This window comes from Schistocerca cancellata, chromosome 2 (assembly GCF_023864275.1).
Source record: "Schistocerca cancellata isolate TAMUIC-IGC-003103 chromosome 2, iqSchCanc2.1, whole genome shotgun sequence".
In the NCBI taxonomy this organism is placed as follows: Eukaryota; Metazoa; Arthropoda; class Insecta; order Orthoptera; family Acrididae; genus Schistocerca; species Schistocerca cancellata.
Genome location: NC_064627.1, coordinates 722,044,591 through 722,069,289, shown reverse-complemented (window position 1 = coordinate 722,069,289; position 24,699 = coordinate 722,044,591). Strand labels below are relative to the sequence as shown.

Sequence of the window (24,699 nt, the reverse complement as noted above, 5' to 3'; positions counted from 1 at the left end):
CTAAACAAAATGGCGGCCCAAGGTGTTGAAGATAGCAAAAGGGTCCACTATGACATCGACTGCTACTGTCAGGCCAGAAACCGGGGAATGGACCTTGGTCCCAGAGAGCCATCTGAGGTTGACCCACATGATGCAAGAGGGAGTGGAACTGTTAAAAGAACTAGTAAATGAATTCCAGCACGTCTCTGCATGCGAACTGTGTAGCGACATGCCTCAGTCCACCAAGGGACCAGGACATGGTGCAGTAAAGAGGAAGAGCGAGGAATGGAACATTCTGCGGTGGTATGGATATCGTTCGTAAGATATTCTACCTGGTCATCACAACTGGAGAAATGTTGTTCATCAAAGGTCGCCAGGGAGGAGTAAAGCCTCCAGTTGCCCTTAGAATGCTGCCATTTGGGTGTGCACAGAGGTGGGGTAGGAGTCAGCAAACGGGTTGCACACGGGAAATGGTCACTCAAGTATGTGTCAGAGAGGATGGACCACTCAAGGTGATGGGCAAGCTGGGCAGTGCAGAAGGATAGGTCCAAACTGGAATAGGTGAGTGTGGATTCTGAAAGGAATGTGGGTGCCCCTATGTTAAGGCAGATAATATTAAGTTGATTGAGAAGGTCAGCCAAGAGGGCACGTTCAGGGAGAACCCCAAAGAGGATGGCGCGCATTATAGTCACCGAGACACAGAAAGGGATGAGGTAGCTGTCCAGTAAGCTGGAGGAAGTCTGCCCTGATACATTGAATGGTGGAGGGATGTAAATGGTAAAAAGGAAAAAAAAATGTCAAATGAGGAAGAAAAATGCTTGGAGCCAGGTAGTCAGGGAGATGAACATCATCCTGGATGAGTAGCACGACTCCCCCATGAGATGAAATGCCATCCTCGGGGGGAAGGTCAAAGCGGACTGGGTAGAAATGCAAGAGCTAACAGTGGCCATGAGGACGCAATTTTGTTTCCCGGAGGCAGAGTTCAAGTAAGTCCTCTTTCTCAGATCGAAGGCCGCAACCGTACCACTGAAGGAGAGTCACGACGAGGAAAAAATGAAGAGGTGTCACTTCGGCATCTGCCGAGTGCCAGCCTTCAAAGACTCACTGCTACAGGGCGCAGAGGCTGGAGTTTCCTGCTCCATAAGGTCAGAGGCATCAGCATTCTCTTTCTATCAATCTGTGGAGTCCAGGACAGAAAAATGGTTGGTAGTGTGCACCAGCGACATGGAGGTCAGCCGGGCGAGGGTATTATGTGGTGACACTGTCAAAGAGGATCTCCAAATCATTGAAGGAGAAAACCATTTCCCTTTGTTGGACTTCCTGGAGCCTTTCCAGTCGGCAGAGGAGGACTCAGATGTTTGTTGGCTGGAGGGATGTAGGAAGTCTTCGCGGGAGCATTCCTGCTGTCCTTTCTGGCCTGCCTGTTGTGTAGCAGGTGACTTCATTTCATGAGGCAGAAGTTCCGTGGCTTGTTGCACGGCTGGAGGAAAAGACGGGGACACTACCATGATGCTGCGCAATTTCACAACCATAGTGCTAAATTTGAGGTTGTATATCTGCATGGCCCTGTCCTTTGTGGAGCAAGATGTAGCAAGAACAGTACTGTAGGTGCCAAATGATAGAATGCAAGGTTTCCGACTACTCAACAACGTGCGAGCGACCGGGTAAGGTACTTTTTCCTTCATCCAGATTTCCGGGACAGCCTGGTAATCAAGATACACAGGACAATCTCTGGAGGAGGCGGTATGGTTGCCATTCCAGTTAATACTGTGGGGAGAAGGAGATGGGTGATCACCCTCGTGAGCATCCCTACAACAAGTTACACATTTCATATGAATTCCCAATTGCGAATAACGACTACCATTAGCCATAGAATGTAATGACAACAATGAAAATTTGCGCTAGACTGGGACTCGAACCTGGATTTCCCGCTTATCACGAGCAGTTGCCTTACCATTTGGCTATCTATGCACGACTCATGGCCAGACCCAAACACCTATATGCCACCAACTGTACATCTATGATCTGTACTCGCACATCCATTATGTGTATTCACATACAGATCAGATGCACAGTTGATGACATATGGAAGTTTGGGTCTGGCCGCGAGTTGTGCATGGATAGCCAAATGGTAAGGCGACTGCTCACGATAAGCAGGAAATCCAGGTTCGAGTCTCGATCCAGCACAAATTTTCATTGTCATCATTCCATTCTACGGCTGATGGTAATCATTATTCGCAATTGCAAATATATATGATGTGGTCACCACAGTGCATCGTCATCAGAACAATATTGGCATTGTATTATCGTAGTTACCCATTGGGCCGGGTGTCGACACGACTCTCGAGAGTGGTTGTTACGATGACACTGGTAGCAGTACATCGAGTTTGGAATGTATGGTCGTACTATGATAACTTCACAGCCTGCTTTGATCTTTGACAGAAGCACTACTCTATCAGAGGTGAGAAAAAGGGCACATGTGGGCAGTAAGGATGTATCTACTCTTCTAATCACCCGATGGACTGCACTGACACCCTGATTGGAAGGTACATTTGGATTTCTGCATCAGTCAGACCATCGAGCAGCCTAGTGTAAGTAACACCACGGGAAGAATTCAGCATTCAATGGGCCTTGACGAGAACAGGATAGCCGTGGAGGAGTGAAGCTGCAAGCAGTTGTTGTGCTTGAGAATCAGAAGTAGCCTCCAAAAGCAAAGTGCCATTTCATAAACAAGAGCAGGATTTCACAGGGCCAGGGCATCAACACATTTCTGAATAATAAACAGATTTATCACAGTGAAGGACTGACTGTATCAGTACATGAAATTAAGAGGAACCGTGGTGCAGCTGGTAGGGTCTTTGAATCATTAACCTCATTCTGTTTACATTTGGTAGAGGATGACAGTGAAAAAGATGATTGGCTCATTGTGAGAAAATCCCCCATGATAGCCAGCATTTCCAACGGCATGCTCCTTCCAATTGGGGGACCCCCCTCAGAAGGCGGCGAACCTGCCTTAGGTGATTTTACACACCTCAGGTCACACCTCCCAAACACCTGACTGAGGGATTAATTGGCAATTTAGGAAGGTAACAGTTCAGGCAATCACCCCTCCTTGGGCCTGGCCCTTATCAGTGAGAACCCTATCTGTCAACCTGGGGCTGGGATTTATACGTTACACAGTAATCTGTTATGAGTCAGATGCATGGGCTGGTCTTCAGGAACATATATGGAGGAAGAAGGAAAATAGGAACCTGAAATGACAAAGCGGAGGAAGGATAGGAGAAGGAGAACGAAAAAAGAAAGAAGGAATGACAGACAGTGGAGAGACTATTCTAATATCAGTGACTGAATATGCGGAACACATTTCCAGCAACATCCCAGATTCCCCAAGGGGGATGAAGAGGAATATCAAGAGAACAGACATGCAGCATGGAAGGGAAAAAAAGCTGCGAAGGCTGGGGCCCTGTCGTCACCAAGCACGAATCTGCCAAAGGGTGGGGAGCCCCCATGGGGTATGTTTGGTGCTGGGAAAGCCACTATCAGTGTCTGGGAAAGGGTGGGGAATCGGAGGGAAATTGAAAGCTTTTGCAACACAACTAGTGAAAAAACTTTGCAACAAAGTCACAACTCCACTGTATCATTGTATGATAAAACTAATGACTAGAATTTCTCTTGGGTTACTCAGAGAACAAAAAGGTGTTCCTATTAGAAGTACCTTGATTCAAGAAAAGGGATTGCAACTGAAGAAACTTATGAATGATGATCCAACAAAACTGCCAGCAATGTCATACAACAATTAACAATAAGTGGAGAAAAATCATCAGCCACTGTTGCTGCCACAGATGTATTCTTAGATGAGTTTGCAGACTTGATACTATCAGAAAAATCACTTGCTTCAGTACCTAGTTTATAATGCTGACAAAACACCTGAATTTCAAAGCACTCCCTACAAAACATCTCGTTTCAAAAGAAGGGTTGTGTGCATCACGTTTTAAAATGAATAAACAATGCCTTCCTGTTTTAGCCTGTAGCAATGTTGTGGTAACTAACAAATTACCTCTCATGGTAACTGGAAAGCCTGCGAAACCATGAGCCCTCAAAGCCATAATTATCAAAGCTCTTCCTGTTTACTACAAAAAAAAAAAAAAAAAAAAATCAATCAAAGTAAAGCTTGGATGACTGGGGTTTTGTTTAGTGAATGGTTTTAGATACAATTTGTCCTCTGTGTTAGAAGATTCAATACAGAAAATGGACTGCCATCTCGAGCTCTACTTTTAATTGACAATTACTGACAATGCTCCAGCTCATCCTTCAGAAATGCAGCTACTCAATGAGTACATCAAAGCTCTTTTTATTTTTGCCGACAAATGTAATTTCTATTTTGCAACCAATGGATCAAGGCGTATTACAAAACCTTTAAGTTCAATAACAATAAAGAAGCTCCTACAATTTCTAAATGAAGGACGTAACTGTTCCACCTCAGAACATCTATCTACTGGCTAGCTGAGGCTTGTGACAAAATGAACAAACATTTACAACAAACATTGTGGAAGAAATTGTGGCCAAGTCTCATGTTTGAAGAAATCCCATCCATTTTTTTTTTGAACGGCCAGTGTCGGTTGGTCACAGTCAGTGTGCTCCCTGCCGCCGTTGGATAAGCAGCTGCAGCAGCAAGTCGTATACTCCTAGCTCACTCATTTGTTACATAGTTTAATTCTTAATTTCTTTGCATGTTTTTGGTACTTGCATTGTTTAATTCATAAATTTCGGGCGTATTATAGTATTTGAGAGTTGTAGCATCGCGTTTTAGTACCTGAATAGTGTAAATTCGCGTAGTCGTCTGTCAACTGTTTTTGTTTTGAACGGCCAGTGTCGGTTGGTCACAGTCAGTGTGCTCCCTGCCGCCGTTGGATAAGCAGCTGCAGCAGCAAGTCGTATACTCCTAGCTCACTCATTTGTTACATAGTTTAATTCTTAATTTCTTTGCGTGTTTTTGGTACTTGCATTGTTTAATTCATAAATTTCGGGCGTATTATAGTATTTGAGAGTTGTAGCATCGCGTTTTAGTACCTGAATAGTGTAAATTCGCGTAGTCGTCTGTCAACTGTTTTTGTTTTGAACGGCCAGTGTCGGTTGGTCACAGTCAGTGTGATCCCTGCCGCCGTTGGATAAGCAGCTGCAGCAGCAAGTCGTATACTCCTAGCTCACTCATTTGTTACATAGTTTAATTCTTAATTTCTTTGCGTGTTTTTGGTACTTGCATTGTTTAATTCATAAATTTCGGGCGTATTATAGTATTTGAGAGTTGTAGCATCACGTTTTAGTACTCGAATAGTGTTAAATCGCGTAGTCTCCTTCCGCAGCCGAGCAGTGTGTCAGCAGTGCACAAGTGGCAGCATTACTGCATTTACTAGGCAATCTTGTATTTTAATAACCGCTTCAATTTTGTGTCGTTTTGTTTGCGCTCTCTGTAGATTAGTTCAGACGTTCTTTGCACAAGTTTTTAGCATGGATAGGGACTGCAACTGCTGTGTTCGGATGCAGGCTGAGTTGGCATCCCTTCGCTCCCAGCTTCAGGCAGTGTTGGCTTCGGTCACACAGCTTGAGGCTGTTGCCAATGGGCATCACTGTGGGGGTCCGGATGGGGGTTTGTCGGGGACGGCCAGCTCGTCCCACGCATCCCCCGATCGGACTACGACTGTGGTTGCCCGGGATACTGCCCGCATTGAGGCTGATCCCTCACCTGTGGTAGAGTGGGAGGTCGTCTCAAGGTGTGGCAGGGGGCGAAAGACATTCCGGAGGGCTGAACGGAAGGCCTCTCCAGTTTGTCTGACGAACCGGTTTCAGGCTCTGTCTCAGGCTGATACTGATCTTCAGCCTGACATGGCTGCTTGTCCTGTTCCAGAGGTTGCCCCTCAGTCTGCAAGATCCGGGCAGTCGCAGAGGGTGGGCTTACTGGTAGTTGGGAGCTCCAACGTCAGGCGCGTAATGGGGCCCCTTAGGGATATGGCAGCAAGGGAGGGGAAGAAAACCAAAGTGCACTCCGTGTGCATACCGGGGGGAGTCATTCCAGATGTGGAAAGGGTCCTTCCGGATGCCATGAAGGGTACAGGGTGCACCCATCTGCAGGTGGTCGCTCATGTCGGCACCAATGATGTGTGTCACTATGGATCGGAGGAAATCCTCTCTGGCTTCCGGCGGCTATCTGATTTGGTGAAGACTGCCAGTCTCGCTAGCGGGATGAAAGCAGAGCTCACCATCTGCAGCATCGTCGACAGGACTGACTGCGGACCTTTGGTACAGAGCCGAGTGGAGGGTCTGAATCAGAGGTTGAGACGGTTCTGCGACTGTGTGGGCTGCAGATTCCTCGACTTGCGCCATAGGGTGGTGGGGTTTCGGGTTCCGCTGGATAGGTCAGGAGTCCACTACACGCAACAAGCGGCTACACGGGTAGCAGGGGTTGTGTGGCGTGGGCTGGGCGGTTTTTTAGGTTAGATGGCCTCGGGCAAGTGCAGAAAGGGCAACAGCCTCAACGGGTGCGGGGCAAAGTCAGGACATGCGGGGACCAAGCAGCAATCGGTATTGTAATTGTAAACTGTCGAAGCTGCGTTGGTAAAGTACCGGAACTTCAAGCGCTGATAGAAAGCACCGAAGCTGAAATCGTTATAGGTACAGAAAGCTGGCTGAAGCCAGAGATAAATTCTGCCGAAATTTTTACAAAGGCACAGACGGTGTTTAGAAAGGATAGATTGCATGCAACCGGTGGCGGAGTGTTCGTCGCTGTTAGTAGTAGTTTATCCTGTAGTGAAGTAGAAGTGGATAGTTCCTGTGAATTATTATGGGTGGAGGTTACACTCAACAACCGAGCAAGGTTAATAATTGGCTCCTTTTACCGACCCCCCGACTCAGCAGCATTAGTGGCAGAACAACTGAGAGAAAATTTGGAATACATTTCACATAAATTTTCTCAGCATGTTATGGTCTTAGGTGGAGATTTCAATTTACCAGATATAGACTGGGACACTCAGATGTTTAGGACGGGTGGTAGGGACAGAGCATCGAGTGACATTATACTGAGTGCACTATCCGAAAATTACCTCGAGCAATTAAACAGAGAACCGACTCGTGGAGATAACATCTTGGACCTACTGATAACAAACAGACCCGAACTTTTCGACTCTGTAAGTGCAGAACAGGGAATCAGTGATCATAAGGCCGTTGCAGCATCCCTGAATATGGAAGTTAATAGGAATATAAAAAAAGGGAGGAAGGTTTATCTGTTTAGCAAGAGTAATAGAAGGCAGATTTCAGACTACCTAACAGATCAAAACGAAAATTTCTGTTCAGATACTGACAATGTTGAGTGTTTATGGAAAAAGTTCAAGGCAATCGTAAAATGCGTTTTAGACAGGTACGTGCCGAGCAAAACTGTGAGGGACGGGAAAAACCCACCGTGGTACAACAACAAAGTTAGGAAACTACTGCGAAAGCAAAGAGAGCTTCACTCCAAGTTTAAACGCAGCCAAAACCTCTCAGACAAACAGAAGCTAAACGATGTCAAAGTTAGCGTAAGGAGGGCTATGCGTGAAGCGTTCAGTGAATTCGAAAGTAAAATACTAGGTACCGACTTGACAGAAAATCCTAGGAAGTTCTGGTCTTACGTTAAATCAGTAAGTGGCTCGAAACATCATGTCCAGACACTCCGGGATGATGATGGCATTGAAACAGAGGATGACAAGCGTAAAGCTGAAATACTAAACACCTTTTTCCAAAGCTGTTTCACAGAGGAAGACCGCACTGCAGTTCCTTCTCTAAATCCTTGCACCAACGAAAAAATGGCTGACATTGAAATAAGTGTCCAAGGAATAGAAAAGCAACTGGAATCACTCAACAGAGGAAAGTCCACTGGACCTGACGGGATACCAATTCGATTCTACACAGAGTACGCGAAAGAACTTGCCCCCCTTCTAACAGCTGTGTACCGCAAGTCTCTAGAGGAACAGAAGGTTCCAAATGATTGGAAAAGAGCACAGGTAGTCCCAGTCTTCAAGAAGGGCCGTCGAGCAGATGCGCAAAACTATAGACCTATCTCTCTGACGTCGATCTGTTGTAGAATTTTAGAACATGTCTTTTGCTCGAGTATCATGTCGTTTTTGGAAACTCAGAATCTACTATGTAGGAATCAACATGGATTCCGGAAACAGCGATCGTGTGAAACCCAACTCGCTTTATTTGTTCATGAGACCCAGAAAATATTAGATACAGGCTCCCAGGTAGATGCCATTTTCCTTGACTTCCGGAAGGCGTTCGATACAGTTCCGCACTGTCGCCTGATAAACAAAGTAAGAGCCTACGGAATATCAGACCAGCTGTGTGGCTGGATTGAAGAGTTTTTAGCAAACAGAACACAGCATGTTGTTCTCAATGGAGAGACATCTACAGACGTTAAAGTAACCTCTGGCGTGCCACAGGGGAGTGTTATGGGACCATTGCTTTTCACAATATATATAAATGACCTAGTAGATAGTGTCGGAAGTTCCATGCGGCTTTTCGCGGATGATGCTGTAGTATACAGAGAAGTTGCAGCATTAGAAAATTGTAGCGAAATGCAGGAAGATCTGCAGCGGATAGGCACTTGGTGCAGGGAGTGGCAACTGACCCTTAACATAGACAAATGTAATGTATTGCGAATACATAGAAAGAAGGATCCTTTATTGTATGATTATATGATAGCGGAACAAACACTGGTAGCAGTTACTTCTGTAAAATATCTGGGAGTATGCGTGCGGAACGATTTGAAGTGGAATGATCATATAAAATTAATTGTTGGTAAGGCGGGTACCAGGTTGAGATTCATTGGGAGAGTCCTTAGAAAATGTAGTCCATCAACAAAGGAGGTGGCTTACAAAACACTCGTTCGACCTATACTTGAGTATTGCTCATCAGTGTGGGATCCGTACCAGATCGGGTTGACGGAGGAGATAGAGAAGATCCAAAGAAGAGCGGCGCGTTTCGTCACAGGGTTATTTGGTAACCGTGATAGCGTTACGGAGATGTTTAACAAACACAAGTGGCAGACTCTGCAAGAGAGGCGCTCTGCATCGCGGTGTAGCTTGCTCGCCAGGTTTCGAGAGGGTGCGTTTCTGGATGAGGTATCGAATATATTGCTTCCCCCTACTTATACCTCCCGAGGAGATCACGAATGTAAAATTAGAGAGATTAGAGCGCGCACAGAGGCTTTCAGACAGTCGTTCTTCCCGCGAACCATACGCGACTGGAACAGGAAAGGGAGATAATGACAGTGGCACGTAAAGTGCCCTCCGCCACACACCGTTGGGTGGCTTGCGGAGTATAAATGTAGATGTAGATGTAGATGAATATCCTTCAACTTGTTCAAGAAATCCCAGTGTTCAAGAACACAGTGGAAAATTGCCTTCAAGAATGAATATGAGTCTATGATAACAATCATCAAGAAATCAGTGATGAAGCCACTGTCTCTGCAGTACAGAATCTACTGATGACAACTTTGAAGATGAAGACAGTGAAGAAGAAGACACCCCTAAACATATTGTGCAACATTCTGATGCTGCAGATGCTCTTGAACTGACATTACACTAAGTAGAACAGCACATTATTGCCGCACCAACAAATGTGATGTTTATGCGGCACTGGCTCAACATTGCATCATCATGCAGACTCACTTCTTTATGACAAAAGAAGATTACAGATTTTGCAAGTTACTATAAGTGAAAATTACAGTACTACTTCATAAACTTGTGATACAGTACTATAGTTACCACTGGGATGAACATTTCTTTTCAATAAATTGTGTTTCAATAACTGAGTTGTTCAGTGCTATATCATAATAAAATCCTTTCCTTACACTAAAAACAAGCTTTTTATTTATTTTTTCCTTCTTCTCAGTTTTTTTTTTTTTTTTTCGTATTCTCCAAAATTTCAGATATGCAGGGTTTGGATTATTGGGGCTCTACTCCATTATAACATACGTCTTAACGAAACAGAGAAAAATAAACAGAGACTCTATGAGAATATTACTAACTGTATTACAAATGTATTAAACCACATAACACAAACAGAATTTATATTGTTGATAAATGTGTCAGACAGCTGCATTGTGCAGATAAACTAGTTGAATTTAGCACATTACCCATGGCAAATGCACTTGGGAGTTAAACATACAGCACTAGGCCAATAAAATCTGATAAATGTTGTAAGATTATCAGCAACATTCATGCTGAAGGAAGATACATTGTCTATCACATTAATGTGATCACTTGCCAAAGGCCTGAATAATTACCTTTTGCTGTGCAAACAGCTGTGAGACAAGCAGGAATAAAGGCAGCGAGGTTCTAGAAGGTACTGGCATGGATGTGGAGCCATGCTGACTCCAGTGTTGTGACCAGCTGTGCTAGTTTTATCAGTTGAGGATTAATGGCATGAACAGTCCAACTCAGGTGATCCCACAGATTCTCGATTGGGGTTAAACGTGGGGAGTTTGATGGCCAGGGGAGTATGATAACTCATCTGTACTCTTTGAACCATGCAACATACACTGTGAGCTGTGTGACATGTTGCACTGTTCTACTGATAGGTGCCATCATGCTGAGCAAAAAAGAAACTGTGTGTAGGGGTGAACATGGTCCCCAAGGATACAAGTATGCTTGTGTTGATACATTGCACCTTCCAGAATGATGAGATCACCCAGGGATTACCCTGCGGCCTTGACTCTTTGGACTATTCTTGCAGGCGGTTTACTTCCAGATGTTTTATGCCATGTCACCAACAGACATCTGAAAAATGGAGCATAAAATGTGATTTATTTAAAAAGGTCATCATCAACACTCAGTTGCAGTATTGGCATGTAAATTCCAGCCTTTGTCGCTGATGAACAACAGTCAGCATGGGTGCATGAACCAGGTGCTTGCTGCGGATGCCCATACAGCAACATTCCCTGAACAGTTGTTGAGGAGACACTGTTGGTGGCTCCTTGGTTTGTCTGGGTGGTCAGCTGCTCAACAGTTGCATGTATATCTGGCCATACACATCTCCATAGCTGTTATTTACTCCTGTCATCTAAGGCCCATGGTGCACCACAGTTGCCTCAGTGCCAGTTTGGATAGTGCCATTTTGGCATGCAGGGTATACTGTAATCATGGCAGTTTACAAACTTCGCCATTTTGGAAATGCTTCCATCCAGGACTAAAAGCCAATGGTCATCAGGCAAATCAACCCCTCCCAAATTCATGTCCCTATGTAACCTTCAGCTTGTGCTGCTCACCTTTGGTTTTGACAACCATGTATCACATACCTAGCCCATGCACTGCCACCCCTCCTTCTCACACCCCCAGCTGCCAAACTGGCTGCCTCCCACCCAGGCATTAGTCACCCAACTCTGACCCCTCTTCCTGCCTGCTGCCTCTCTCACTCTATTACTCAAATCCTCCACAACCTTATCTACCTGCTGAAATGCAGCATTGTGCATCCAGCTGGTGCAATGTAGAGACATAGGTGCAGTCTGTGTGAAAAATCGACACATGGTTGTGTGTGCAGGCTGGAAAGGAGTCACAAGCATAAGGTAGACGCGATGGTCGAACGGCATCGACAAGTGTTTACCGCTCACGCCACGTAAGTCGTATTGGAAGAACAAGGAGTATTTATGTATCTTACAGTGTTTTATATCGTTGATTATTGAAACGAGAAGAAAGAAGAACAGTTGAAAAAATGTTAATTGTAATTTATGTATTGGACTTCAGAGAAGTAGGACATGTGCATAACTGATGGTGGTTATTAAGCCAACTATATTGTAAATGTTAACATTTATTTATAAGTCATATTATAAAATATGACCTATAAATACAGTAGCAGGTGTCATCCCTATTACTTAAAGATATGGTAACAGCTGTTATTCCATGATGTATTGAAAGAGGGATGTACAGAAACTGAAAATGGAACAGTTTAATCCTTAATGATACAGATGTTTGTGCAATGAAATTCCAAACAAATAAAAACAATGTACACGTATGAAATTCTGAAGCATCCAGATAGACAATAAAATGAAGAGGCACCATCCGGTAGATTTATCTAAACCCCCCCCCCCTCCCTGCTCCAGCTCTCTCTCTGTTTCTGTGTGAGTCCATGGTTGTTGTTGTTGAACACTTCAGCATTCAGCAAAAGTTGACAGACTCCCAACAGATCCTCCTTAGTTACTCATAAGTTAACAACTGTACTAAAGGAGTAATCCAACAACTTGAATATAAATACAGACTTTAATCTTCTTTTATGATATAGTGACTGACTTGTATTGAGTCTAATATACGAGGGCTATCCACAAAGTACATTATGTTTTGGAATTAAAAATAAATAAAGTATTGGAAATTTTTTTTATTATATACAGATGAAAGCCACACTTAAATACTACTTTTCTACATAGTTGCCATTTAAATTAAGGCACTTATTGTAGCGATGGACGAGCTTGGAAATTCCTTTGTCGTAAAATTCGGCCGCCTGCGTCTTCAACCGCGTAATGGCTGTCTTTTGGGACAGAAAAGGTGTGATTTTTGTGGATTTCCTGGAAAGAGGCACTACAATAAACTCTCAAAGGTATTGCCAAACTCTGCACAACCTCAGAAGAGCAATACAAAACAAGCGCAGGGGAAAGTTGGACTCAAAGATCTTGCCGATTCACAACAACGCCCGGGCCCACACGGCAAATGCCACTTGTGAAGTTCTCGAATCTTTTAAGTGGGAGTTGTTTCCACATCCACCGTACAGTCCCGACCTGGCACCGAGCGACTTCCACTTATTCCCAGCAATGAAGGAGTGGTTGGCTATGCAGCATTTTGATGACGATGCACAGCTTCAAGAAGAGGTAACCACGTGGTTGAAGGTGCAGGAGGCCGAATTTTACGACGAAGGAATTTCTAAGCTCGTCCATCACCACGATAAGTGCCTTAATTTAAATGGCAACTATGCAGAAAAGTAGTATTTAAGTGTGGCTTTCATCTGTATATAATTAAAAAAATTTCCAATATTTTATTTATTTTTAATTCCAAAACGTAATGTACTTTGTGGATAGCCCTCGTATTAGTGACCCAATGAGCATCCTTACAATGTACATCAATGCAGTTGACATTATTGTCCTTCAGATGTTCAGATCGTCAACATTCCTTGGAGCAGCATACGGCACGGAGGTCTCTTTGCTGCACTTGTGGTGATGCCAGGTGCAGCCTGACTAACCTCAGCACTGCATGAAGCCCAAAAGGAATACCTCAGACAAACACACAGAACAATAACAGAACATAATATAATGAATCAAGGATTGTAAATAGAGATAACTTTAATTCTTTAGATGATGATATCCCATTTCCCACTAATGCAAAATTTGTCATACTTGTTCATTTATTTTCTACTAAAGTACAGAAGTTTATGAGTAGTCCACTAACTTTAATGAGAATCATTACTGATAAAAACCATGCAAAATCTCCTATCCTCTCAACAAACACACACGTGTACTGTTACACTGAGCCAGCTGAGTGAACAATGCCTGGTCTGCAACTCTGCAGCCTGACTGGGGTGTAGGGTTTCACTGGGTGGAGTGGGAGAGGGGACAAAGAAGGCAAGGAGTGAGAGGGAGACTTGGGGAAGGGTAGCTGATGATAGATGCTTGGGACAGGAATGTGAGAAGGAGAAGCAGCATGGGAATGGGACAGGAATGTATCATTTGCACCAGTGAGGTTTTTGCAGCAGCAGCAGATGATGATGATGTGGAATAGAGGACTGGGATGGTGTGATAGAACAAAGGAAGGGAAGATTGCATTGAAGAGGTTATGGGTGCAGGATGAGTGAAGTTGGCAGAGTCAATGTGAGTATTGGGCACGGGGCTACAAGAAATTGCGGCCAGGAGGCTTACGGGGATGAAATGGTATTTATCCCACGGAAGCATGGAATGAGAATGTTATGTAAAGAAATCTCTCCTGAGACCTTGGAATTTGCATACTTATGTGTCAATACATTTGCTTCCTAATCATTTTTACAATAAATAATAAGACTGAATTTAGGGTGAATTGTGAATTTCATAATCACAATACTAGAAGTAGACATAACTTCCACAGATACTATAGATCCCTGTTTAGGGTTCATAATGAAGTTTTACATTCTGCAGCAAAAGTCTACAAAAATCGCCAGTAGACATCAGGCAGGAAATTGGAAATCCACAGTTATTAATTAAACACAGAGTGTATTATTAGTCATCCCCACAATTTATTAGAATATTTGTACTTAAGGATGTAATTTCTGGTTACACTAATGTTAATATTGTATGGGTTTCCAACTTTTCCAGAATATAGGCAGCTGATAGTGGTCTCTGAAGTTAATAATGTTACAGAAACATGTTGTGTGAAGTGATAGATAAAAACAGCAGTTGGGTATATAAGAGGAAGAGCAGTGGTTTTCTCTTAAAAGCAATTTATTTTCTCAGTTTAAGTTATATAGGAATAATTTCCACAATTATGAGCAAGAGTAGATTAACACTTCGTTATTTTCTGGTAGTTTCCTTTACAGAAGTAGCCCTCAGTGGCTACTCCTGCTCTGATCCCACTGTGAGGCAAGATGATCAGTTTCTTCATGGAAAACGTTTGTGACTGCCTACGGAACCACAGTTGTACCCAGGTGTGCACCTCTTCATCTGAAGCAAATCAATGGCCATTGGCTCCAAAAATAAAGAAATAGCATGAGGAGAGATTGGAATTATATGTAGGATGTGTAAGGGCTTCCCAGCCACACTTCTGATACACAGACACTTTGCAGACATTGAAGCACACCATCAAATCCAATGTTTAGGAATGTTGACTGGTGGCAGGATAATGCCCACCCACATGTTGCCTAGGTTGTTTCACATACACTGCAGAAGTGTGGCTGGGAAGCCCTTACACATCCTACATATAATCCCAATCTCTCCTCATGCTATTTCTTTATTTTTGGAGCCAATGGCCATTGATTTGCTTCAGATGAAGAGGTGCACACCTGGGTACAACTGTGGTTCCATAGGCAGTCACAAACGTTTTCCATGAAGGAACTGATCATCTTGTCCCACAGTGTCCCACAAAGTCAATGAACAGTAGGCCCTTACAGTTAATGAAAAAGGTCATCATGGCTTTCCCAGAGCTGGCTTGCCTGCCGTTTGAACTATGCTGCAGAAGTTTCACTGGGAAGCCATTACACATCCTCCATACAGTCTCAATCTCTACTCATGTGATTTTCCTATTTCTGGAGCCCTCAAAAAAAGACACTCATGACCATCGATTTGCTTCAGATGAAGAACTGCATGCGTGGATGCAAACACTGATATTTTTCCGTGGAGGCACTGATTGTATTTTCTCAGTGGGATAAATGTATTAACAAATATGGTGATTACTTCTGAAAAATAAACAGTTTATTGCTTTTTTCCATATCTCTTATTTTCATTTGACTAGTACTTATATAACTTACATCGTTCTGCATTCCTAAGCTTATTCTTCATGACAGGATTTACAGAACATCATGTGTATATGGATGGATGAATGAATGACAACATTATGAAAAGGATAGACTGCTACTCACCATATAGCAGAAATGTTGAGTTGCAGATGGGCACATCAAAAAGGCTGTCAAACAAGTAAGTTTTTGGTGAAACAGGTATTCATCAGAATTACATGACGTAATTGCCTAATGCCGATTAAGGTCTTTTTGGCCAAAAGCTTACTTGTTTGACAGCCTTTCTGATTTGCCTGCCTGTGACTCAACATCTCCGCTACATGGTAAGTAGTAATCTATCCTTTTCTAATATTGCCTATTCCATCCTGAATTTTCCATTGGATGGATGAATGACTATTTAAAGCAGAAGTTTTGTATTGTGGAAGCATAGGAGACCGAGATGATTTTCTGGCAATATAATAATTTATTGTGTTCACATATGCTGTCCTACTAATAAAATTGTGTTGAATTTGATCAGAGAGATAGATTTCTTTATAAGAAAGGATATGACAATCTCTCTCTCTCTCTCTCTCTCCATTATCTTTTAATACAGGGTGATTCAAAATTCCTATTACATGTTTCTTGGTGTTATAGAGGGGGCTTGGTAAATGAAGTATAGAAGTTATGATATGGAACCCATGTCCACAAATGTACCTTTTGGATGTAACGTCTATCTGAGCATTGGACCACTGCAAATCTCCCACTTCACAGTATGCACACAGTGGAGACAATGAGCTTTTACCTGTGTGCCGAAGGAGCACATAGCAAGAGCAGTGCTTCAAGTACTTGCTCTTGGGTTCCCTTCTATGTGACAAAGGACGCCCTCTTCCAAGTTGAGAGCACTGTGCAACTGTGTAGCATCACAGCCAACCCTCCTACTTCCAAACATACAAATTTCTTGCAGCTGCTGTTGTGGTCAGACGAAGGCTATTATGTGATGTCATAATTACAACAGGAGCTGAAGATGGCAACCTCTTCTCAGCTTGTTTGTGTACTGTGAAGTGGGAGATTTGAAAGTGATCCAATATGCAAACTTATTTAATATCCAAACAGTACATTTCCGGACATGGGTTCCTTATCAGAACTTCATTTACTAAGTCCTCTGTATTTTTATTTTGATGATTAGTCATAAGCAATTATTAAAAACAATTATTGTTTAAATGTAATTTTGAAACATGTGAAAAGAAATCTTACCTTGAGTGTAAGAATCATCTGTACAAGGTTTGCATGTGGTGGTGGGTATGGTATTCCAAAATAAATGGTATTTCGAAAAAACAACAGGTAGCCAAATAAAAATGCGAGATTGATTAAATGGCTTGATCTGCAACAAAGACAACACAAATTAATCACTAAACATTTAACATTCAAGCACTGATGACACTGTAATAACAGGGATGACAAATATAGAAAAGAAGTTAGTTACCAAATATATGTAATATGGTTAAATAAAACCAGTGTAACAAAATATGTAACATTATAACCCATAATAAACTGTTTCTGAACCTGTAGCTATATTCCTAATGCACCTAATATTTGGTGTGGGGGGGAGGAGGGGGGGGGGGGGGCGTGCACGCACACCTGAATGTGCCAAGTATTAGGTGCTACATGAATCACTATAAGGCAAAACAAAAACAGTGAGACAATCAACACTGAATTACTGATTATTATAAACTGCTAAAAAACAATTTTGTACCACCCTCATGACTTTGGTAGTTTGTGTGTTTTCTGGCAGAAACACCTTTCTCAATGTGTTTTTGACCACAGGAGCTTGCTCCACATATTCATCTGCACATTGGAGGAAAAAGTAAAACTGCATCCTCACCACAGTTCAGCAGAGCATACAGTATTTCCAGTCATGAAAGAAACAATATAGTGTGTGCACATTGTTCAGTCTGTCAACATCCTTGAAGGTCCATTTTAAGCTTCAACTATGTTCAAATTGTTGCTTTATGACAAGAGCAGTTGTCAATGTGCAAAGTTTTCCACAGAACTGATGTACACCACAGCAAAGTAATTTGAGCACAATAACTGAAAGTCTACACTCAACCACATGATGCCCTATACCTACAAAATTACACTGCATGAGTACCCCTCTAGAAAATCCAGCAAACCCTGTGTGCTGCCTTTTTGGAGCCAAACAGTATGCAACTATTTCCATTAAAAACAACAGTATAGCACCTGCCTTCTCCCCAGGCACTGTACTGTGTAAAGTAGGTGGACTGGAATCTGTAACAATGGTGTCTTAACAGAAAAATGCAGAATCAGCCTGATACCTAAGAGAAATACATGGAGGTGGCCAGCTACCAATGCATGTTTTATGCACACAGTCCCAAGATCTCAGCAAGGAGGCAGGTTAGTCATATTTGGGCCAGTGTCATGGATGGATGTTGGACACCTCTCACTGGTGTCAAGGGTAAATTGAGGCTCTGCTCCACACACGGGCCTCCAATCTATTGTCCTCCTCTACAGTCAACATTTTAGCAACGAGTTTTGTCTTCCATGATGATAATATGTAAGCACACTGTGCTCACTACATGTAACTTGTTGTGTCAACACAAGAACCTTCCTCAAACGCTGGATGCTATCAGCAATACCTCCAGCACATTGAGGACAGTGAGCCAAGGGACATCCAAGCATGTTACGATGAATGGGGTGGAGTAACACAATATTCAGACTTTGGATCATCTGATTATTAATTGAATAAGGGCCTGGGACTATACTGTGTGGCAAGTCAATGGCCCGACAGTTTCCGAACAGTGAAAGGTTCATTATATAATTTGGCATGAAGGGGCTAAAGAGTACGGAGATGCCTTGAACTTGTCTTTTATGTATTCAAAAGGTGGCCAGGTAAGAAGAGGATGCTGATGCTGTTGCAAAGTGTGTTGCAAGATGTTCAGCAAGAACTGACACATCGGTAGACGTATCACCATGATGAAAGAGACAAGTTGATATTTGGCAGCCCAAAAGACTACAGAAATTGGCTCATACATTAGCAAAGCTGCATAAACATGAGGGCAATCTGTAAAGCATGTCACTTCAGACATAGCAGAACCCATCAGTGATCTTGAGTAACTGTTGCAATGTCTTTGATCCAATATGGCACAGGCCCACGGGGAAGGGGATCGGTAGAAAGGAGAATAACAGCTCCAATGGCATGGGTGATGGCATCGGAGAAATCTCTCACACCTTCATAGCACTCTGACAAAGAGGCGGCGAAGGAAACTCCAGAAGTATAGAATTGCCAGTTGGTTCTTTGAAGAGCCCAATGTGGTGACTGGTCTTTTGGGAGGTGACAATGAAGTGACAGGATCACCAGAAAGTGGTCTCTATCACAAAGACTGTCATGTGGCAACCACCGTAGCAAAGCCATATGATTGGAAGAAGAGATCATAAGCTAAATAGCTGAACAGGTGCCATCAGTGGTACTAAAGTAAGTATGAGGAATGTCATTGAGGAGATACACATCAAGATCGAAAAGAAGCTGGTCAATCAGAAGGCTCCTACAAGATGATGTGGTACTTCCCCACAGGGGGTGGTGTGCTTTGAAATCCCTAAGTAGGAGAAAAAGGGGGGAGAGTTTGTGGATTAAGGTAGTCATCTTGAGGTATCTTACATGCCCTGCCTTGAGGTAAATAAATATTACAAATGATTATTGCTGGGGTTATTCATAATTGCACTGCTATTGGTTCCTTTGCGGTATGGAGGGGAACCCACTCACTGACTACATCTGTGTGAACCAATGCACAGACCCCTCCAAATGTTCTCTCAGGGCCAATCTGGGTTTGACACAATGAAATAACAGTGGCAGCAGCAGCAGCAGGAGGAGGGGGAGAAGTAGTAGTAGAAGAAGAAGTAGTAGCAATAGCAGTAGCAGGAATAGTAGTAGTTTTATTCACCTTTGGATCACTTTTACAAGAATATTGGACTTGTCTTGGTAGTCCAATTAAGAACAACAAAAATAATGGAATATATATATACACTAAGATTTAGAATGACAAGGATGTGTCAGACTATTAGCCATGGCCTTATAATAGGAACCATCCTGCCATTTGCCTGAAATAATTTAGGGAGAACATGGAAACCACTCTGTTTAAAACAGTGCTACCTCGTTCAGTTTATCCCTGGTGTACAATAATGTTTTACAAAGATGTTATTTAACAGTGTAAAAGGCTAATGGTACATTGTTCATTCATTTACTATTCACTGCTCACATTATACACACATTGTTTCATAACACTTCACCCACTATCAACTGATGCCAGGACCATTTTGTGTACTGCAACTTCCCATTTGCTAGCCTGGAAAATTGAGTCAGCATCCCTCTATAATGAGCAAGATCTTGAGCACAGAAAGAGGATAAGATGTTAGTATTACACATTGCATAGCTTTTGGAGTAACTTTTTCCAAAAAAAGAAAATAAGAAGGAAAAATATAGTGTGAAGGTGTTAAGTGGAATGATAAATCTCTCATTATCATTATTTGAGTTTTATATTTATTCTTTCTTGGTAAATGTAAATTCAGTTGCATGGTCATGGACAGAGCTGTTTGTGTAGTAATTATCGATGTTATTTTTGGTGTGCACAGAGGGTAAATGAACTCAAATGATGTAGTTAAAATCCCCACTGTTTCGAACAGATCTTTACAATGAGGTTGACTACTATTTTGGTTATTATTCTTCTGATATTTTCATGGAGTTTGAAAACTGTTCAGATTTTGTGCATTTGTTCTCCACAAAAGAATTCCACAGATAAGAATAGTATGTAACTAAAAGACACTGACTGTTACACACTGGTGACAGAAATCCAAAGGCATAAAATGCTAATGAAATTCTATTTGCAGATATCTTCATGTGTTCACACCACTTTACTGCAAATCATTGTTCATTCTTAGCAATTCTGTATTTATTACACTGTTTATTGAGGTGCCATTTACATTTAATTTAAAATGTGATTTTCCTTCTTCAAATTGAAATTCATGGCATTAGCTTTCTTTACATTCTGTATAAATTTATTGCTCATTGACTACTGTAAACTGCCTTGAGTCTTTCATCTGCTTCCTCTGGCAAGGTGTTTTCCTTTTCTGTGACTATAATATTGTTATCATCAGAAAAGAGAAATTTTTCCCCATGGGAAAGTCACTTATGTATATCAGGAAAATTATTGGTCCTAAACTCCTACATTAATATATTTTGGTTCTCAACATTTTACTAAAAGTTTGGACTTATTTGAGGTTCTTGTTACCGCTAAGTAATCTGCTAGGTACGTGCAGAACCAGTCATTAGTTACCTCTCTTATTCCTTGTGCTTCTTGCTTGTTGAGTAGAATCTTTTGTTCAACAGTACCTAAAGCCTTAGACAGATCTAAAAACATGCCTATGACACACTCATCTTTGTCAAGTACAATGTTTGTGAATTCTGTTACAGCTGATTCTATACGTCTACAACTTTGAAAACCAAACTGTGATTCATTTAAAAGATCATGTTTATTCAAGTAACTCATTAACCTGTCATCCATAATGGATTCTATTATATTTAAGAATGGTGGCAGTAGTTGTGGACTGGTAATTTTCTCTGTCTTCTGCATTACCTTTTTGTAGTGGAGGTAAACCTCTTGCCTATTTTAAATATTCTGGACATTTCCCTGATGTGTATAATTTATCTAATATGTTTGTAAGGGAACTTGTACACTCTCTATGCACTGTTTTAGTTCACATATTGGTACTTCATCTACGTCTACTAACTCCAAGACTCCAATTTTTTTTTTTTTTTTTTTTTTTTTAGATTTTGTTCATTTCTACTGATTTCATTCTCTGTGGTTGGTAATAACATCATTGTACTTAATGTACAATTATTTACATATGTTATATTTATTTTTGGGAATTTTTTTATAACTTCTCTGCTGTACTTGAAACATGGCCATTCACATTGTTAAATGATGTAGAGCAATTATTACTTTATCACCTTTGCTTATTAGTGTTTATTGTGCACAGAAACCTTTTGATATTTGGAGAATAGTTAACAGTGAAATGTGTTTCTTTGACAGTAACATAGATTGCAGAACAGGAGTAAACTATTTGTTGTGGTTATGGCAGGTGACATTAGTATCCATTGCAGATCCATTGAATCGTCATGTTAAGAGTGTCCAGGGTAGATGTGAAGTGGCCAGGATGACAGATCACACCCCAAGATTGTTGTCTGTTACTGGTGGGATTTAAAGAACATCAGTGAACTCTGGTTCAGAGTCTGATGGTGTGGGGGCAACAAGCACCTGGCACCAACAATCCATGGCTCCCTGTCACCACTGCACATCAGATGAGGATGCAGCTTCTCCAGCTGAGTAAACAGAGTTGAGGTTCCTGCAGGAACCATGAGGGGTGAAGACCAATTGGTCCCATGGTCTAAGTCACTTGCATGCCTACCAGAGGTTGAGATCAAAAGAGTAATTATTCCAGGGTACTGCTGACAACCTGGTTACAGTAATACGAAAGATTGATATAACCAAGACAGGATACAAATAATCAGACTTTTTCCAGGTATCAAACTATGAGAGGCTATCAGAGACCTCCAGTTCCTAGATTTTGCATTCTTTAGTTAGAGTAACACACTTCAGGAATTGGGGAGGATGGCAATTTCTGCAATTGACTCAGGAAGGTGGACATGCACAAGGTGAGTTTTTGTGATGTTGCCGACTACAGTCTCCACAAACTGGGTTGTATGTACACTGGGAAGAAATACACTAGATCCACTGGCATTTAAAGCACTGCATCGAGGGTGGGTAAAATATGACTGCACATCACAGCAATAAACCATGGTTTTGACTTTCTCTAGAAGCAAATTCTACTCAAACGCAAGGATGAATACCCCACTGTCAAACTTGTTCCAGGAAGGCCCCAATGTACACTATATTCAAAATGGATTCCATGCGTCTCCAAGGTTCACATAGTTCTTCACCCAACTGTAGTGTTAAGTCCTGGTGAGAAATGATACCATGTACCACTTTTAGACTATTATGGGGTATTACCGAAACAGTTACATCACTGAATTTTTTATAACACAGTAAAGACTAGGGTTGGTCAGGATTCGCCACTGTAATTGAAATGGAACCACTTTGTTTTTACTAAGGAAAGAGATTTCTCCAAATACATTTTTAGTATTCTCCGCAAAGAATATTATTGACTTAGCAGAGAGATGAGGCTTTCTGTCTGTCCAGGTGCAGACCAGGAACTCAGGGGAGGAAGTTTCTGCAAACCACTTCGTTTTACTTTCCTACCATGGTGTGGCCATGGAGGGAAAGTTGCTAGGGACATAACAATCCACACTGAAGAATTATGGTCTGTCTGAAGAGACTGCCAGAGCCTCACACATACAGCTATTAGTTTAGGTCCTTTTAGGGTGCCAGACATCTGACTATACTAAATGGGGGCCCTCCCCATGGTTGCCATCCAGCCATCTGGCTTGATGGCCCTGTGCCCCCCAGTAGACAGTGGACTTGATCTGTTGGGGGTGGGGGGGAAAACAGCTCAGGTGTAAACAATGCATTCCCTGCTTAGTCAAGGGGTTACAAGCGTATGGGTGCCTGAGAACCACACTAGGTACTGGATACCTTTCCCTGCACGATCCACATTTCTGTAAATTTTTTTGATAAGTTGGAGTTCAAATCCAGACGTGGAAACCAAACATAAATTAACCAAAGTAGGTGGTATAAAATAACAAAACAAAGTGGAAAAAGTCATACTTGATGTTATACAAGCAAGTTATGTTGTCTGCATGGAATCTGTCATAGAGACAAAGTCTAAGGAAAGATATAATCAGAAAAGATTGCAGCACAGAAAAGAAGTAGTACTGCAATGGGTTGGAGGCCAATGCTCACCACACGAGTGCACACAATAGAAGTGTGAGCCTGTCAGTTGATAAGGTCCTGATGCACCATCCTGTGAAAACAATGGGTCGTCATTAATGTCTGAGACGAGATTATGCGTCACTATTTCATGTCACTACACAAATCGATAGAAATACAGACCAGCATTGTCTGTAACTTCAGATGGTAAAGAAATGGTTGTTTGCAACAAATTAAACGTAAAATTGATTAACCCAACTCTTTTTTATCTTAACATTCAATAATTCTCGCAGTTAATGAGGGCTTTCCCAAATAATGTATTTCCTTAATTAGTACTGTAAGTCTATTAAAATACTATAATAATACAACAGTGTTAAATATAGCACTGCATTATTTTGCTATGTAGTCATTACTGTTGTATGAGCCTTAGCAGAGTTGTAGTAATACAATAAACACAACCACTTATTTGAAATAATTATTAGTCTGACAATGACATCACATTGTCCAAAAGTACAAGTCTCAACAGCTTCAAGTTGTTCACTAGCTAAGAGAAATCTCCACAACAGAGTCCTGACTGACACCTAACCTAACACTGAACTATTGTGAATTTCTCAAGTCCAGCCACAGGTTACCATGACCACACCAGTTACCATCACAATCTCAAGACATTGTTGTTGTTTTTGTTGTTGTAGTCTTCAGGCCAGAGACTGGTTTGATGCAGCTCTCCATGCTACTCTATTCTGTGCAAGCTTCTTCATCTCCAAGAACCTACTGCAACCTACATCTTTCTGAGTCTGCTTAGTGTATTCATCTCTTGGTCTCTCTCTATGATTTTTACTCTCCACACTGCCCTCCAATACTAAATTGGTGATCCCTTGATGAAAGGTATCAGGTTATGTGCAGTGTCGCAAAAATGGATTCATGCAAAGTGTTTCATGGGAACGGAAGAATGGGACGCGAAATGTGACTGTGGCATGGAATGCTGCGATCTACTAACGGTAGCTTTGTCAAGATACGATAACTGCATAGAAGAAAGTGTTACTGCATCGCTTCAGTAAGACCTTGTGCTTGCAAATCGTTACGTAAATAAGTTAGAGGAACTGATAAAGCAATGGAATTATAACAATTTAAAAAACGAGTGTAATGAAAACATACCAGCAATTTTCATTTCAAACAAAACTTCTGCTAGTAGTAAACGAAATCTTTCTGACGGTATGAAATTGTCAGTAAATAGAGTGCAAAGAAAAACGGGTAATAAAGACACGACAGGACGAAATGTGAACTCAAAAAATAAGACAAGTGAAAGTGAATCTAGATCATCTGTGTGTTCTAACGAGAGAAATGTTTCTTCAAA

At 41.8% G+C, this 24,699-nt stretch overlaps 1 protein-coding gene across 1 annotated transcript in view; it reads right to left on the bottom strand.

Moving 5' to 3' along the window:
• The window catches only part of LOC126162513 (lysophospholipid acyltransferase 7), a 149,314-nt gene that overhangs the window by 91,569 nt on the left and 33,046 nt on the right, over positions 1-24,699 (bottom strand). The window contains exon 2 of the mRNA XM_049919066.1: positions 16,705-16,831. Within this exon, the coding sequence (XP_049775023.1) occupies positions 16,705-16,831 (127 nt within the window). The remainder of the gene's footprint in view (positions 1-16,704; positions 16,832-24,699) is intronic.